This window comes from Pelobates fuscus, chromosome 7, assembly GCF_036172605.1.
Source record: "Pelobates fuscus isolate aPelFus1 chromosome 7, aPelFus1.pri, whole genome shotgun sequence".
NCBI classification, from domain to species: Eukaryota; Metazoa; Chordata; class Amphibia; order Anura; family Pelobatidae; genus Pelobates; species Pelobates fuscus.
In genome coordinates this window covers 36,566,097-36,580,978 of record NC_086323.1, presented here as the reverse complement: position 1 = coordinate 36,580,978, position 14,882 = coordinate 36,566,097, and the positions used below count along the sequence as shown (strand labels likewise).

The window sequence follows — 14,882 nt, the reverse complement described above, 5'->3', positions numbered from 1 at the left end:
TATAGGGGATATAGCAAGTGTGTGCATACAGGCTATAGTGTGTGTGTATAGGTGGTGTAGTGTTTGTAGAAAGTGTGTGTTTAGGGGTGTAGTATGCGTTTGCTTACAAGGAATCTAGTGTGTGTATAGGGGATCCAGAGTGTGTGTGTGTTAAGAGTGTAGTGTGTGTGTGTGTGTGTATATGTGTATGTGTATATATATATATATATATATATATATATATATTTGGAAGTATTGTGTATGTGTGTGGTGCAGTGTGTTGGGGGGGTTCTGTGTGTATGTAAGGGGTGCAGTATGTGTGTGTGATGGATGCTGTGTGTGAGAGTGCTGTGTGTGATGTGTGTGACAGTGCTGTGTGTCAGAGTGCTGTGTATGCGGTGTGTGACAGTGCTGTGTGTCAGAGTGCTGTGTATGCGGTGTGTGACAGTGCTGTGTGTCAGAGTGCTGTGTATGCTGTGTGTGAGAGTGCTGTGTGTGAGTGCTGTGTGTGAGTGCTGTGTGTGAGTGCTGTGTGTGAGTGCTGTGTGTGACAGTGCTGTGTGTCAGAGTGCTGTGTGTCAGAGTGCTGTGTGTCAGAGTGCTGTGTATGCGGTGTGTGACAGTGCTGTGTGTCAGAGTGCTGTGTATGCTGTGTGTGTGAGTGCTGTGTGTGAGAGTGCTGTGTGTGAGTGCTGTGTGTGACAGTGATGTGTGTCAGAGTGCTGTGTGTCAGAGTGCTGTGTGTGAGTGCTGTGTGTGATGTGTGTGAGAGTGCTGTGTGTGATGTGTGTGAGAGTGCTGATTGTGATGTGTGTGAGAGTGCTGAGTGTGAGAGTGCTGAGTGTGAGAGTGCTGAGTGTGATGTGTGTGAGAGTGCTGAGTGTGAGAGTGCTGAGTGTGATGGGTGTGAGAGTGCTGAGTGTGATGGGTGTGAGAGTGCTGAGTGTGATGGGTGTGAGAGTGCTGCTGTGTATAAATGTTAGAATGGATTGTGTGTAAAGGGGGGGGGCTGTTAATAAACAAATAAATAAAGGGCATTATTTCCCCCCCCCTCCCTTCTTACCTTTAGCCTGGGAGGGGGGGACTGGTACCTGGGACTGGGAGGCAGATTGGCAGTGTTCCCTGGTGGTCCTCGTGGTGAGTGAACTCTAGCCTGCGGGCTAGAGTTCACTCAAGCAAGATCCGGTCGTTGCCATGGCAACGCTTCCGGATCTCGCGAGAGGAGCCCGGCGGAGCTGCAAGTTAGAGCTCCGCCGGGTCCTCTCTCCGTGCAGGCTGGCTCCCTCCCTCTCTCTCCCCGCCGGCGGCCGCATTGGATAGCATGTGGGCCGGTGAGGGAGATCTTTGATCTCCCCACCGGCCCGCCATGGAATACAGCGGGGCCGGCGCTCGGATAGTGCCGGCCCTGCATAGACCGGCAGGGGAGATCCTGGGACTTCCCCTGCCGGCCTCGGCCCACGGCCACCGCGGCCCACGCCCACCGCGGGCCACGCCCACCGCGGCCCACCGGGCGTTCTGATTAATTGGGGGGAACATTCTAATGGGGCACCGGGTGGTGTTCGTTCGGGAGATGAATGAGTTGGGAAACAATCCAGGAATGCTCCCCCTGGCTGACGTTCGTCTGTACTATAGCGGCTACCCAGGGGATCCCTCCTTTCGCACCGATGATCGAGGTGAGAACGTTCTATTTGAATGTTCTAACTCACGTTCTAAATGAGATATGGGGGCGGGCCCCGTTCACGAGACAAAAGAGTTATTTTTGCTCTCCTGAACAGGGAGGGGATACAGTATATGCAAATTACAGGGGAACACACATAATATGCTCTCCCGAATAGGCAGTGGTTCTGCTACAAACCTATTCAACGCCCAGTCTAGTGAATACCTCTAAGAGATAAAACATTTAATATAAGTCAATAAACTTACAGGTGCAATGGGGTATCTCCGTAAATGTTCACAACGTGAGGTTGTACGTCTGTATTATTTTGCAGAAGAAACTTTACAATTTCATGATGACCAAATCGTGAGCAGAAGTGAAGAGGTGCGTGGTCTTCATTGTCTTGGGCATTTACTGTAAAGGAAAAGATAACTTATTGCTCAATAAACAACAGTAACTCAGTAGATCATATTATTATATATCATATAATGCGCGATGCCATCTGTGCATTATTCTTTGTAATATGACATACATCATGATAGCTGGTGGTTCCTAATCTCAATGTGACTTTGGTATATTAAACAATATACCCACAATCCATAATCCATAATCCATAATCCCAGAGACTAGAGAATGTAAGGTAATAAAATATCTAATGGAATGGAGCATTCCTGACTAATTCAGTGTTAAAATATTTGAATGTTTTAAAACAATGCAAAGCATTGCCAATAACATGCAATAGTTTTAGGCGTCATATAACTCTTTCTATCTATCTATGTAATTTATGAATTGTGCCTTCTTATGAATATAATGCTTTAATAAAGATGACAATTTATGCTCAATATTTTAAATGCAACATATTAACCATGGTCTTTGTATATTGACATCTGCCTGAATTGATAGCTTCAAAAGACCGGATAAAAGCAGATCCCTAAATCATATATATATATATATAACAAAAAAAAAATCATAAACCTAACTCGTATTTCCTTTGCAAAAAATACCGATGCTGTCCTCATAATATCAGTTCAAGGCCTGCTAACATTCAGGCTACGGGCAGCAGACGGTGCTTTGACTGTCACTGATGATAGAGACAGGACATCTGACGACTAGACGCCCAAGCTGGATCAGTCCCACTACTCACCATCTGCTTTACTCCCCTCTTCCAGCAGCAGTTTCGTAATAGTGAGAAATCCTTTGGCAGAGGCGAGGTGCAATGGTCTGTCCCCAACCTCTCCACTCATGTTCACATCTGCGCCAAATTTCAGCAGTAGACGAGTAGCCTAAATATTAATTGTTAGAATTATATCGCTCAGAGTGACACAGAAAATAAAATAGTAACATTTTTATCAGTCAAAGCTGCTGCCTATTCGAAATCACGTATGTTTATGTATTAAATAACATAACGTTGCTGATTTCTCTCTCTCTTTCGCCTCCTTTGGCATGACTATTAAAAGTTTTATTCTTTTTGAATTCACCACACTTTTTGAGTGAATAAACCTCTTGAGCTGTTGACCTCAGCCCATGGCCATTGCAATGGAGTTCCTATGCTCCTGAGGTCCTGGGCAAGTGCCCAGCGTGCCAATGCGGAAAGACGGCTTAAGTTTATTGATAATTTACATTTTTGTTCCTGTGAGTGGTTGTGTAGGCAGGACCCCCGGTGCACTGCTTTGCCTGGGGGCCTATAATGGTGTTGAGATGGCCCTGGATGTACCTTCACACATTCTTCTGCAGATTGAAATAGCAAAATTGTGTTTGGATGTCCGTTAGGACAGTACGACAGAGGGAATGCAGTAGGCATGATTTGTGTTGGGCCTTTGCTAGTCCAGCACTGGCTGGGGGTCCACCATCATAATATTCTAGTCCAATCATTTGTATTAAAGAATTTTTCCCATTTAACAATAATGAATAAAAAGCAAACAATAAAAATGTAAGCAAAGTAAAAAACAGGGGAAAACCATCCCTCCAATGTTCTGGATCGGTCCACTGGACTATTTTGTGGTGGACTGGAGTTTGCGGCCAGCCAGGCTATGATGACTACATTCCATTTTCCTGGTATGAGTCGAGACAGTGCTTGTGACCTTTATAATACAGGTGAATGTTTTTGATGTCATTGACACAGTGTCTGCATCTCTCAGGCAATGACACATTTCGTGACCTGCTGTGCAGGTCATTCTGATGGAAGCTACAGGAATATAAGTGGTCACACTTACTCCAGTAGCCACCACTGTCAAATCTCTAAATCACAAGCTTCACATGACTAGTTTCATTTACAAAAAAATGTGTGTTTCATTTACAGAAACAGACCATTAATCTGTACTTGCCACAAATGCCAAAAGTTGCAAGCCCTCCTCTGAATGCATCATTAGCTTATACAAGTTTGAAGTTCTCACTATTATATTCTTCTAACAACATTTTGAAATGTCTAAAAATCTGTGATTGATTGTACAAGATGCTAGACTATAGCAGGTAATATAATGGACTTTATAGTCCAGACACACTATAGTTTTATAGTCCAAGCGCCCCCTGCTCCCCTCCAAAATAAGGCAGATCAAGTAAAATAAATTAATTAACTGGACACTGCAGGCTTAAAAACATCTGAAACATATTCATATTTGACAACTGCATATGTATAAATGTATAAATGTATGTATGTATGTGCATATGTATCTGCTTGCAACGTTTTGTGTTTGAATCTGTGAGTATAGTGAGTGTATGCAGCTGCGTAAATGCAGGCAGAGTTAAATATAATGCTAGAAGTGGTTAGGGTGAAGGGAGGTTAAGGCTAGAGAGGGGTAATGTCAGAGTTTGATTACATAGGATTAACAGTTTGGGAGGGCTTAAAGTTGCAGTATAATGGCTGGATTATTGAATTTAGTGAAGATTTTTTGCACATAGCACCTAAAGGCCTAAGGCTAACTGGAGTATAGAGAATACTGGCCAAGGTTTCTGGTACTTATCTCCCCACCAGCCTATTTAAACTCAAAAAAATCACATCATAAGTGTGGTGCCTTTTTTCCACACTTCAGGCCCTGTATATACAGCCGATGACATATAGAATCCCTTGTCTGCTTGAATGATTACTTATTGCTGATAGCAAACACTCTGTATTAAATGATAGATAAGACACATAATTCTCTACAGAGTCCTGTAACCACTTCAAACTATGGAATGTGGACTCAACATGGCAAATGAATGCTTCTCTCACCTGTTCGTGCCCATTGTAAACTGCAATGTGTAACGGGGTAAAAAACACAGCATCTTGAACATTGACATATGCGCCATGCTGTAACAGAATATCCACAGCCTGAAACAGTTTAAAAAGGGACAATTTTACAAAAGAGTAACTTAAGTGACATCAAATAAAACATAAATAAATGTAGCAATACAATGAGGACACAGCAATTCTATGTCCCAATACTAAAAAAGCTGTGTATGGGACAACAGTATAACTAAGATTAGGGGTACCTGTGCTTAGGGTATTGTGCTCTGGAACGCTTAGCACTGCTGCCACCAAGTCTTCATAAATCAAAATACTACCTACCTCTAAACCCTCAATTTTTTTTTTTTTTTATTTAGTTTACACACTGTAGTCTATATCTAACACCATAGTAATCACTCTAGGATAGATTGATAAACCCCTTAAGGACCAAACTTATGGAATAAAAGGGAATCATGACATTATTATTATTATATTATTATTATTATTATATTATTTATAGAGCGCCGTCAAATTCCGCAGCGCTTTACAATGGGTGGATGAACAGACATGTAGATGTAACCAGACAAGTTGGACGCACAGGAACAGAGGGGTTGAGGGCCCTGCTCAATGAGCTTACATGCTAGAGGGAGTGGGGTAAAATGACACAAAAGGTAAGGATAGTATTAGACTAGTGACAGTTCCAATAGAGGAATCAGTTGGGAGCTATTAAGAGTTTAATTGATACCCTTTTATGAAGAAGTGGGTTTTTAATGATTTTTTGAAGGAGTGGAGACTGGGTGAGCATCTAACGGAGGAGGGACGCAAGTTCCACAGAAACGGTGCTGCCCTCGAGAAGTCTTGAAGGCGTGCATCAGAGGTGGGAGTACGGACAGAAGATAGACGTAAGTCTTCAGCAGATCGTAAGGGCCTAGACGGGACATACGTGTGTATAAGGGTGGATAGATAGGTGGGAGCAGCATTATGTAGACATTTGAAAGCAAGAACCAGAATTTTAAATTGAGCTCTATATTTTATAGGAAGCCAATGTAGGGACTGATAGAAGGGTGAGGCATTGGAGGTGCGGGCGGACAGGAAGATGAGCCTCGCCGCCGCATACATTATTATACATTACAGTGGAATGGACCAACACCTTAGTCGCATCTGGCGTTAAGTAGGGGCGGATGCGCGCAATGTTTTTGAGATGGAAATGACAGGATTTGGCGATAGAGTGAACATGAGGCTTGAAGGAGAGGTCGGAGTCAAAGAGAACACCTAGGCAGCGAGCCTGCGTGGTGGAGCTGATGGTAGCACCATTGACTTGGAGAGAGACAGACACAGGAGTAACAACACTTGAGGGAGGAAAGACCAGAATTTCAGTTTTGGTCAAGTTTAGTTTAAGGAAGTGGGCAGCCATCCAGTTAGAAACGGCAGAGAGGCAGTCAGAGACACTAGTCAAGAGGGACGGGGAGAGATCAGGAGAGGACAAGTAGATTTGCGTGTCATCTGCATAGAAATGATATTGGAAGCCAAAGGAGCTAATGAGTTTACCAAGAGAGGCAGTATAGATGGAGAACAGTAGGGGACCAAGGACTGAACCTTGAGGGACACCAACAGAGAGGAGTTGGGGAGAAGAAGCAGAGCCAGAGAAAGAAACACTGAAAGAGCGCTGGGAGAGGTAGGAGGAGCACCAGGAGAGAGCAATATCTTGTAGACTGATATTGCTAAGGATGAGAAGAAGCTGTTCAAGCTGATCAACAGTGTCAAAAGCCGCAGACAGGTCAAGGAGAATTAGGATAGAGTAGTGACCACGAGATTTTGCAGTGAGTAGATCATTGGATACTTTGGTCAGTGCCGTTTCCACAGAGTGCTTAGCGCGGAAACCAGACTGAAGCGGGTCTAGCAGAGAGTTTGATTTGAGGAAGTCTGTCAATCTCGCATACACAATTCTTTCAAGGATCTTGGATGCAAAAGGCAGTAGCGAGATAGGACGATAGTTGGATGGGGAGTTAGGGTCAAGATTGGGCTTCTTTAGAATTGGGGTTACAGTTGCATGTTTGAAGGGCGATGGAAATATACCAGAGGAGAGAGAGAGATTGCGAATTTTAGTGAGAGGTGGAGAAAGAGAAGAAGACAGAGTACGGATGAGATGCGAGGGAATTGGATCTAGGGAGCAGGTGGTGGGGCGGGAGGACTGGAGCAGAGCAGAAACCTCTTCCAATGTAGCGGGTGCGAATGAACAAAGAACAGCAGAGGGAGTGAAGTTAGGGGAAGTTTTGCAAGGGGGAGGAGAAAGATGAGAGATATCTTCTCTGATTGTAGAGATCTTGTCAGTGAAGTGAGTTGCAAAGTCTGAGGCAGTCAAGTTAGTAGGTGGAGGAGGTACAGCAGGGCGAAGAAGAGAGTTAAATGTGTGAAATAGTCATTTGGGTTCGCGGGAGAGTGTGGTTATGAGGGTATTGAAGTAATTAACTTTTGCAGAGGAAAGAGCCAAGCTGTATGAGCTCAGCATAAATTTATAGTGGAGAAAGTCAGATGCACATTGAGACTTTCTCCAACAGCGTTCAGCAGTTCTGGAGCATTTTTGGAGGTATCGAGTGAGCTTGGTGTGCCAGGGTTGTTGTTGGGGGGGCCTGCGGCATTTAAATGTACAAGGTGCCATGATGTCTAGTTGAGAGGAGAGGGTGGAATTGTAGAAGGAGGTTGCAGAACTAGGAGTTTGGAGAAATGCTCTAGGTCAAGACATGTCGTGTCCTTAAGGGGTTAAATAGATAATATAGATAAGATAGATAGATAAGATAAATAAAATATATAGATAGATGAACATAATTAGCACAGGTACTCTGTAACACAATGTCCAGCTAAGCGGAATACATGATCATTAAATAACAGTAGCAAAGTAACATATTAATACATTGCAGAGATTATTATTATTATTATTATTATTATTATTATTATTAGTTATTATTTATATAGCTCCAGTTTATTCCACAGCGCTTTACAATAAGAGGGAAATTTACCAAATGAGAAAATAACAAAATGTAACAGGAACAATAGGCTGTTATAATTAATTCTAACAAAGTATAAGAGTGCCGTAATAACTGTCACATGATAGAACATCAAAGTTAAACAGCAACAGCACATTATCATATTAACACATCATTCAAGGGTTAATGGGACACCTCTTGCATTTAAGAAGTACTAATGTTGGTAAGTGTAGCTGTTGCAACCCCACAGTCAAAACCATAACCAATTCAGCATATTTCAAATGGGTACTGCGCATATGATACTACAGGCCTTGGACAAATCTTAAGTTATCACCTTCGATTCGATTCCGTAGTTATACAATCGGGAAGATATATTATTAGGTGGTTATGGGGGTATTAAGAGAGGGAATCTGGAAATGAGAGAGGATTATATCAAAGCTTTGAGAGAACTCAGAAAGCTAGACCCAGTTCTGAACGCCGTGCAACGCCAGGCTCGAGTAACCATTTGGGAAAAATCACAATAGCATATTTCAAGTCATGTATTTTTAATCTCTTTAGAATATGACTAAACAGACAAGCACTTCACAGCTTCTACTTGCAAATGAAGCGACACCTCGTTCTGTTTAACTTTTTTCTTTTCTCCTATGTTAATCTCTTTTGGTATTTATCCTGACAGGTGCAATGAAAGGAACATGTCCAGAAGGGAAAACCTTGTGGGTTTCATGCCTAGCTGGTGCTGTGCCAATCAGGCAGGAGAAAAACAACTGGGCTGCTGGAATATATTGAAGTGTAGTGAAGCCTTTTAGGAGAGAATAGAGATCAATGAACCCTTCATTTGGTTTTAAATAGAAGTCTATATCAATTTCCATGGGTGGCGAAACATGCCAGCCAGGTCGCCGATCGGGCCAAGAGAACTTCCACATGATTTAGTAGAATGCTGTGAAATTCAGTTTATCTCTGAAAACACACTCAATACTGACACATTAGATCTATCTCATTTGCTTTCTTTGTGAGGAAATCAATGACCTCTGAACTGTGCCATTTTCTTCTGCAAAAAAAAACATTTTTTTTCTTTCATTTTTAGAGCCAAAGAACTAGCAGTTTTTATAGAATGATGTATGATGATCAAGAATGCTATACATTTAATAGGAATGCAACAAATTATTTATATTATCTAACCTTACCCCCTAAAAATTTAGGTAATAATGTCCTTTTTCGCCCCAAAATAAACCACAACTATGAATCTGCTATACTGCAAGAGCTCGTAGAAACGCACTCATTCTACTCCAGATTGTTCGAGTTAAGCTAAGCAGCAGTGGATCATTCACTTGGGCCTGGAAACAATAAGGTCAGAACAACAAAAAAGAGCTCTAATTCAAAAGATGTCCATGTACGTAGAAATGTGTTCTAGGGAGCAGCATTCAATTCTAGTCAATTTTTCATTTGAGAACGACAGCACGGTGTAAACTTCACAGTCCCAAGAACTGCATTTTGTATGACCTAGCATCCCCTTAGACTTGGACATTTTTTTGTTTAGTAGATTTTGGGCCGATCAGGTGGTTGTCTGAATTCACGACCTTTGAACTGCAGACTAATGACAGAACAAATGACTCGCGCAATGGGTGAGCAAAAAAATAGAATAAAATGATTGAAGGTAAAAATGGTTGTTAATGGCTATGGGACAGTCACTAAATGTTGATTTTATTCACAGATCACGGAAAAGTCACCAATAGAGGGAAAAATGAGTAGCAGTACAAATAATCCTTCCTGCTACCTAAATAAGTCCCCTGACAGTAATAGTCATAATAACCCCACACTATTATTGATGTAGAAAAGAATGCATTACATAAGATTAAAATATATATCCTACACTGACTGCTGAGCATTGTGATTTATTTTCAGCTATATTATCATTGAAAAGAAAAAATGTGATCTTCTATCAGAAAACAAAACAAACCCCCCAAAACATCAAATTGCTTGTATATTTAGAATAAATGAAAGTCAGTTGTGGGAGTCAGGGGTATTCATAAAGTATCTATAAACTTCATTAAACCTATTGGTTGATAGCACTAAACACAACAAATGGGAGTGTCCCAAAGTTTGTTTAGTAATGCTTTGTGATTGGTTGGCAAGGGTGTTATGCTATAAGGTAGTACAAGCTGAGTCATATACATTGTAGCACACTTGTGAGATTTGAAAGGTAACCTGTGCTATTAGAATATTAGACTAGTTCCATTCCAAGACAGTCCAGCACCAGAATACAGAGGAGATCTCCTCTGTACGTCAGATAAAGCATCGCCAATACAGTATGGCCAATATCCCTTCAGCTAAACTTCATTAGAGCTACCCATATAGCAAGCTGTTCTAATTCTTAATGTGTGTCTTATGCTCCCAGGATTATTCTTTAAATTGAGAAGTCAAAAAATATATAAACTGATTTTCAAATATTAGGCGAAAATAGCCAATTTATCCAAAGTTAGCTCTATTATCAGTTCAGCTTTTTCGGTCTAGAATGTGAGATTCCAATTGAATTTGATTTGAATTCCTGACAGTTCAAACTTTATTGAATAACCCTGACTGTTTGTTGTCATAAATATATAGTTCACGGCCATCTGCATTGTCAGGGTTAGCATATTTATGTACAAGACTTTGAAGGGACCAGTTAAATAAAAAATATATCAAAATAAGAGAGATTGTCACTCAAGACATAAAACACTTGCCATTCAACCTCACTTGAATTGAAAAATGTTTATTGAACAGTGAAATTTAGCCAGAAGCCAGTCTCACTGTTTTGAGACTTCCTTTAAGGTCATCAAATCCCAACAACTTATCAAATAGAAACCAAAAATGTACTGCTGAAATTAATCGTAAGTTGAATTCCCCGATACTTCAACTCAAGTAAAATACTACTCCTATCAATCTCAGCTATTTGTAATTAACAGACTTGTAATCTAGTTAGGGCTATGCGACTTGTAAAAACACATGAAGGACACCATGTTCTCTGGTTGATTTTTTTTTTCTTTTTTTAAATATGGAGCTTGAAAAAATATTTAATCAGACATGACTCTTGATTCAAGGGGCAGTTCCATTGGTGCATTACAATTAAAAAAATAAAAATAAACAAATACAATGTAATACCATAGTGCAGAGCTGACAAATAGCAAATACCAATCTAAAGGAAAACTGGAAAATGTATGTCCCTATACTGCCCTAAGATTGATAGACATTAACCTGGTCCTAACCCTCACATAAAAAAAAAATAATGTAATATAAAAGATACCTAACAGTGATGTCTGTAATAGGGAAACGCTTAACCATCATGCATTCTACCTTTGTCCATATCTATCGTTCTACCTGTCTGTCACTCACTGTTTAGTGAATAGTCCCTATAGACAAATATTACTGTGTCACCACAATATGTGCTGCGCTCACAATGTACTTAAACTCATAAAGATTTGGTTTACCTGAATGTTTCCACAAATAGTTTTTAGAGAACAATATTTGCCCGAAGCAAACTATCACATGAACAAGCATTAGACACTACAAACAAAATTTCAGGAAAAATTATTTGGTTGACCCAAACAATGCGGCGGAGCACATGTCTATTCATTGAGTGGATATGTCATGGATAAAACGCTTTGGGGACTTTGAGATGTATTGTACCTTCTGCTGCCCCATAAACCCATCCACGTATGCTACATACCTCCCCCATCATTCATTTGAAAGACAGTCCTCCCCATACAGTACTGTGAATGTGTATTTAATGTTTTAGTAAATGGTATGTAGATGGGTATGTGGGTGACTGTATATTTATAAGTAATGTATATTTGTGGCTGTATGTGTAGTGTATGTAAATGCGTACGTTCATGTAATATATAAATGGGACAATAACATTAACTGTGAGCAAGTAAACTGTGAGAGTTTATTGCACCCTTCTCAGTAAGTGCCCTGTTTAACATGTATCCAAGAGGAAGAAGACTTGTCTTTCAGGAAAAACCTTCCTTGCAAGAGTACAACTCTGTTCCTACAAACTATGATGAACAGCTAAAACATGAGAGAATTTAACTCTTGAGAAGCTCATTAAATGGTCTGTGGATAACAGTAACACTTTATTTATAATGTAGTACATGGTTGGTTAATGTTATCTATCTGTCTGTCTGTGTGTCTGTTTGTCTATCCAACTCTCGCTCTTTCTTATCTACCTATCTTGGACAAATGGGATTTCTCCTAAAAGTGCAATTTGATTCCAGTTGTGTCTTTTAGGTCAACACTAATGGATACATGTTTCTATCACGTTTTCATTTTTTAAAAATATTTTATCTCTTCCTCTCCCCTTTTGTTTTTGTTTTTTTCGTTCTCTACTATTTCTTTGCGAGGTTCATTTGATTCTTTGTTTGACCTTGAATTTGTTTGCTGTGTATAATTTTCTTTTTATAAAATAAAAAAATATATAAAACATCCAAAAATAAAGGAAGGGCAATACGGTCACAGATTCAGGTGAGTCCACGGACATTGCAATAAACTTACTTATGGGGATTTTTTTCTCACACTACTTCGAGTATCTATCTATTTATCTATTGATTTATGTAGCTCATAAAAAGCGAAAACTGCTTCCATGCTTTCGGAAACTATAAAGATAATTATATGTATAGTGCGGCAATAAAAGTTTTTTTCTTTATTACATTCTGCTCTTTGCCTCACCCGTTTGTTTTCTTACTGTCTTGAACTCGGAGCCCTATATGGAAGAGGGCACACAGAACAAGTGAAGAGTGTATTACTGAATGAGCTGCGAGATCTAGCTATTTGAGAGTCAACTTTGAACAACCTCTTACAAACATACTAACAGCTAATGTCACTCAAATAGATAATGTCTCTGGAGAGCAAGCTAAGAGGCATGTCAAGGGGTCGAGGCACTCAGTGAAGATAAAAAAAAAAAATAAGAATAATAATTAACTCCTTCCCTCCATCTCCCTTCCTCTCACTCCATTCCCATGTGCTTACCCAATCGCCGCCGTTTCCCCGCCCGTGATTGGTCTTCTTCTTCACTATTGTCAGGGTACCTGTAGTCTCTACCCCTGAGACGGGTAGAGACTTAGACGTTTTTCCATCCAGACGGCATGATTCTCCCGTTCCTCGCGGTCCCCTCGCGCATGTAAACGCCGGCCGCGAGAGAACTATGCCTTTTTGTAACGTGACGCTCAATAGTCGACGTCATGATGCTATTCTAGCCTGACCTGTCAGTCAAATCCCGGACACGAATCAGGTCTCGGCGGAGGCGTGATTAGTCTCTAGAACCAGGGTATTTAAGGGAGCTCTCAGCATTTGCTCATTGCCCTGTCGTGGTTCTAGCCAGCCTAGTCACACAGTGCTCTTGTATTCTCTTGTCTTTTGGTTCTGACCCGGCTTTGTTATTACTTACCTGTCTTCTCTGTTATCCTTGACCCGGCTTGTCTCTCGCTTACCTGTCTTCTCGTTCCCTCGACCTCGGCTTGTCCCTGACCATTCTATACGTAGTATTAGTTACTGCTACTCTTTGTACTCTTTGTACTCTGCGTGTTGGATCCCTGTCCCGATCCTGACAACTATGGGCTGTCAGACAGTCCCCCCTCTGCAAATTAGGACGCCTAGGGGCCATGTGATCGCTCTGAAAGAGCGGTCACATGGCCGCAATAGGTGTCCATAGTGCTGCCAGTAGGGGGACTGCCTGAACTGACAGGCAGTCCCCCTGCTGGTGAAAAAAGTAAAAAAAAACGTTTTAAAATAAAAAAATAAAGTTAATGAATTTAAAAAAAATAATATATATATAATATATATATATATTTGTAGTCGGGGCAATATAGCCGTATACAGAAATCTAGCATATAATAACCATAATATCAATGAGTTGTAACTAGTCGGTTGTGGTGTGCCGAAACCGACAGAGCAGTAGGCCTGCAATAAAAGTGGGCCCACCTTAGAGGGTGTTTGTAATAGACGGAGTGGCGGGTGGGGTGACTCGCCAGACCATTAACGGTAAGGTGGGAGTGGATTGGCAGCCCTTTTAAAGGGAAACCAAGCCCCTCCCACAACTACAGGCCAAGCCTTCAAATTTGTAGTCGGGGCAATATAGCCGTATACAGAAATCTAGCATATAATAACCATAATATCAATGAGTTGGAACCAGTCGGTTGTGGTGTGCCGAAACCGACAGAGCAGTAGGCCTGTAATAAAAGTGGGCAAAAATAAAATACCATAAGACATAATACGGTGACCAATACTCTTTATTTAGATAAGTCACAGAAAGCTAGTCTTAATTCTTTTACAGGATTGGGTATGTAGAGAGTGTAAGCTGAGGATTTCCAGCGTCCCATTGTCTTGATGATGTGCGGGGGTATGTGATTATCGTGTTAAATGATAGTTTAAGGTTAATGTGGCAAAAAGAAGTGAAACTAAATATTGATTCTAACATGAACATGTCGTGGATGTGGAATTCAGTGATGAATTTCTTGAATATGTGAAATGCCCTATCGTAAGTGTTCCTAGTATTTACAGAAAGTGCCAGGTGAGAAATGTGACGTGCGTGATCTAACAAAGCTTTTAATCCATTATCATGTCTTGGAACAGTGGGGCTGGGGTTGCCAGTCTGGAGGCGGTGGGCAGTGTCGTGAAGAAATCCTGAAAACAAAATCGAGACAAGTGATCAGCACTGATGTTTGTGCACCCTGGAACGTGAATACATGTGATAAAGAATTGACAGGTGGCTGCTACCCATGTGAGTCATCTTAAGAGTCTTATAATTACCAAGGATGCTGACCGGCCTTTATTGACAATATGGCAAGTAGCCATATTATCAGAATAGCACCTAACCGTGTGACCGGACCAATGTGGTCCCCAGGTAATGGCCGCTGCCACGATGGGGTACAATTCAAATAAAGCTGAGGTCTCTGTGAATTATTGGAGTGATTTGACCTCGGTTGGCCATGGCCCCCAAAGCCATCGGTCTCCCCAGATGGCTGCAAATCCTGTGTTTGCTGCCGTGTCTGTCCATAGTGTAGGTGAAGTGTCAGAGTGAGGTGGTATAAAC

At 41.2% G+C, this 14,882-nt stretch overlaps 1 protein-coding gene across 2 annotated transcripts in view; it reads right to left on the bottom strand.

The window, feature by feature from the left end:
• TNNI3K (TNNI3 interacting kinase) overlaps positions 1-14,882 on the bottom strand; it is a 203,524-nt gene that overhangs the window by 168,566 nt on the left and 20,076 nt on the right. For both annotated transcript variants that reach the window (XM_063427225.1, XM_063427226.1), the window contains 3 exons: positions 4,842-4,940; positions 2,778-2,916; positions 1,903-2,047 (listed from right to left, as the gene is read on the bottom strand). In XM_063427225.1, the coding sequence (XP_063283295.1) occupies positions 1,903-2,047; positions 2,778-2,916; positions 4,842-4,940 (383 nt within the window). The remainder of the gene's footprint in view (positions 1-1,902; positions 2,048-2,777; positions 2,917-4,841; positions 4,941-14,882) is intronic.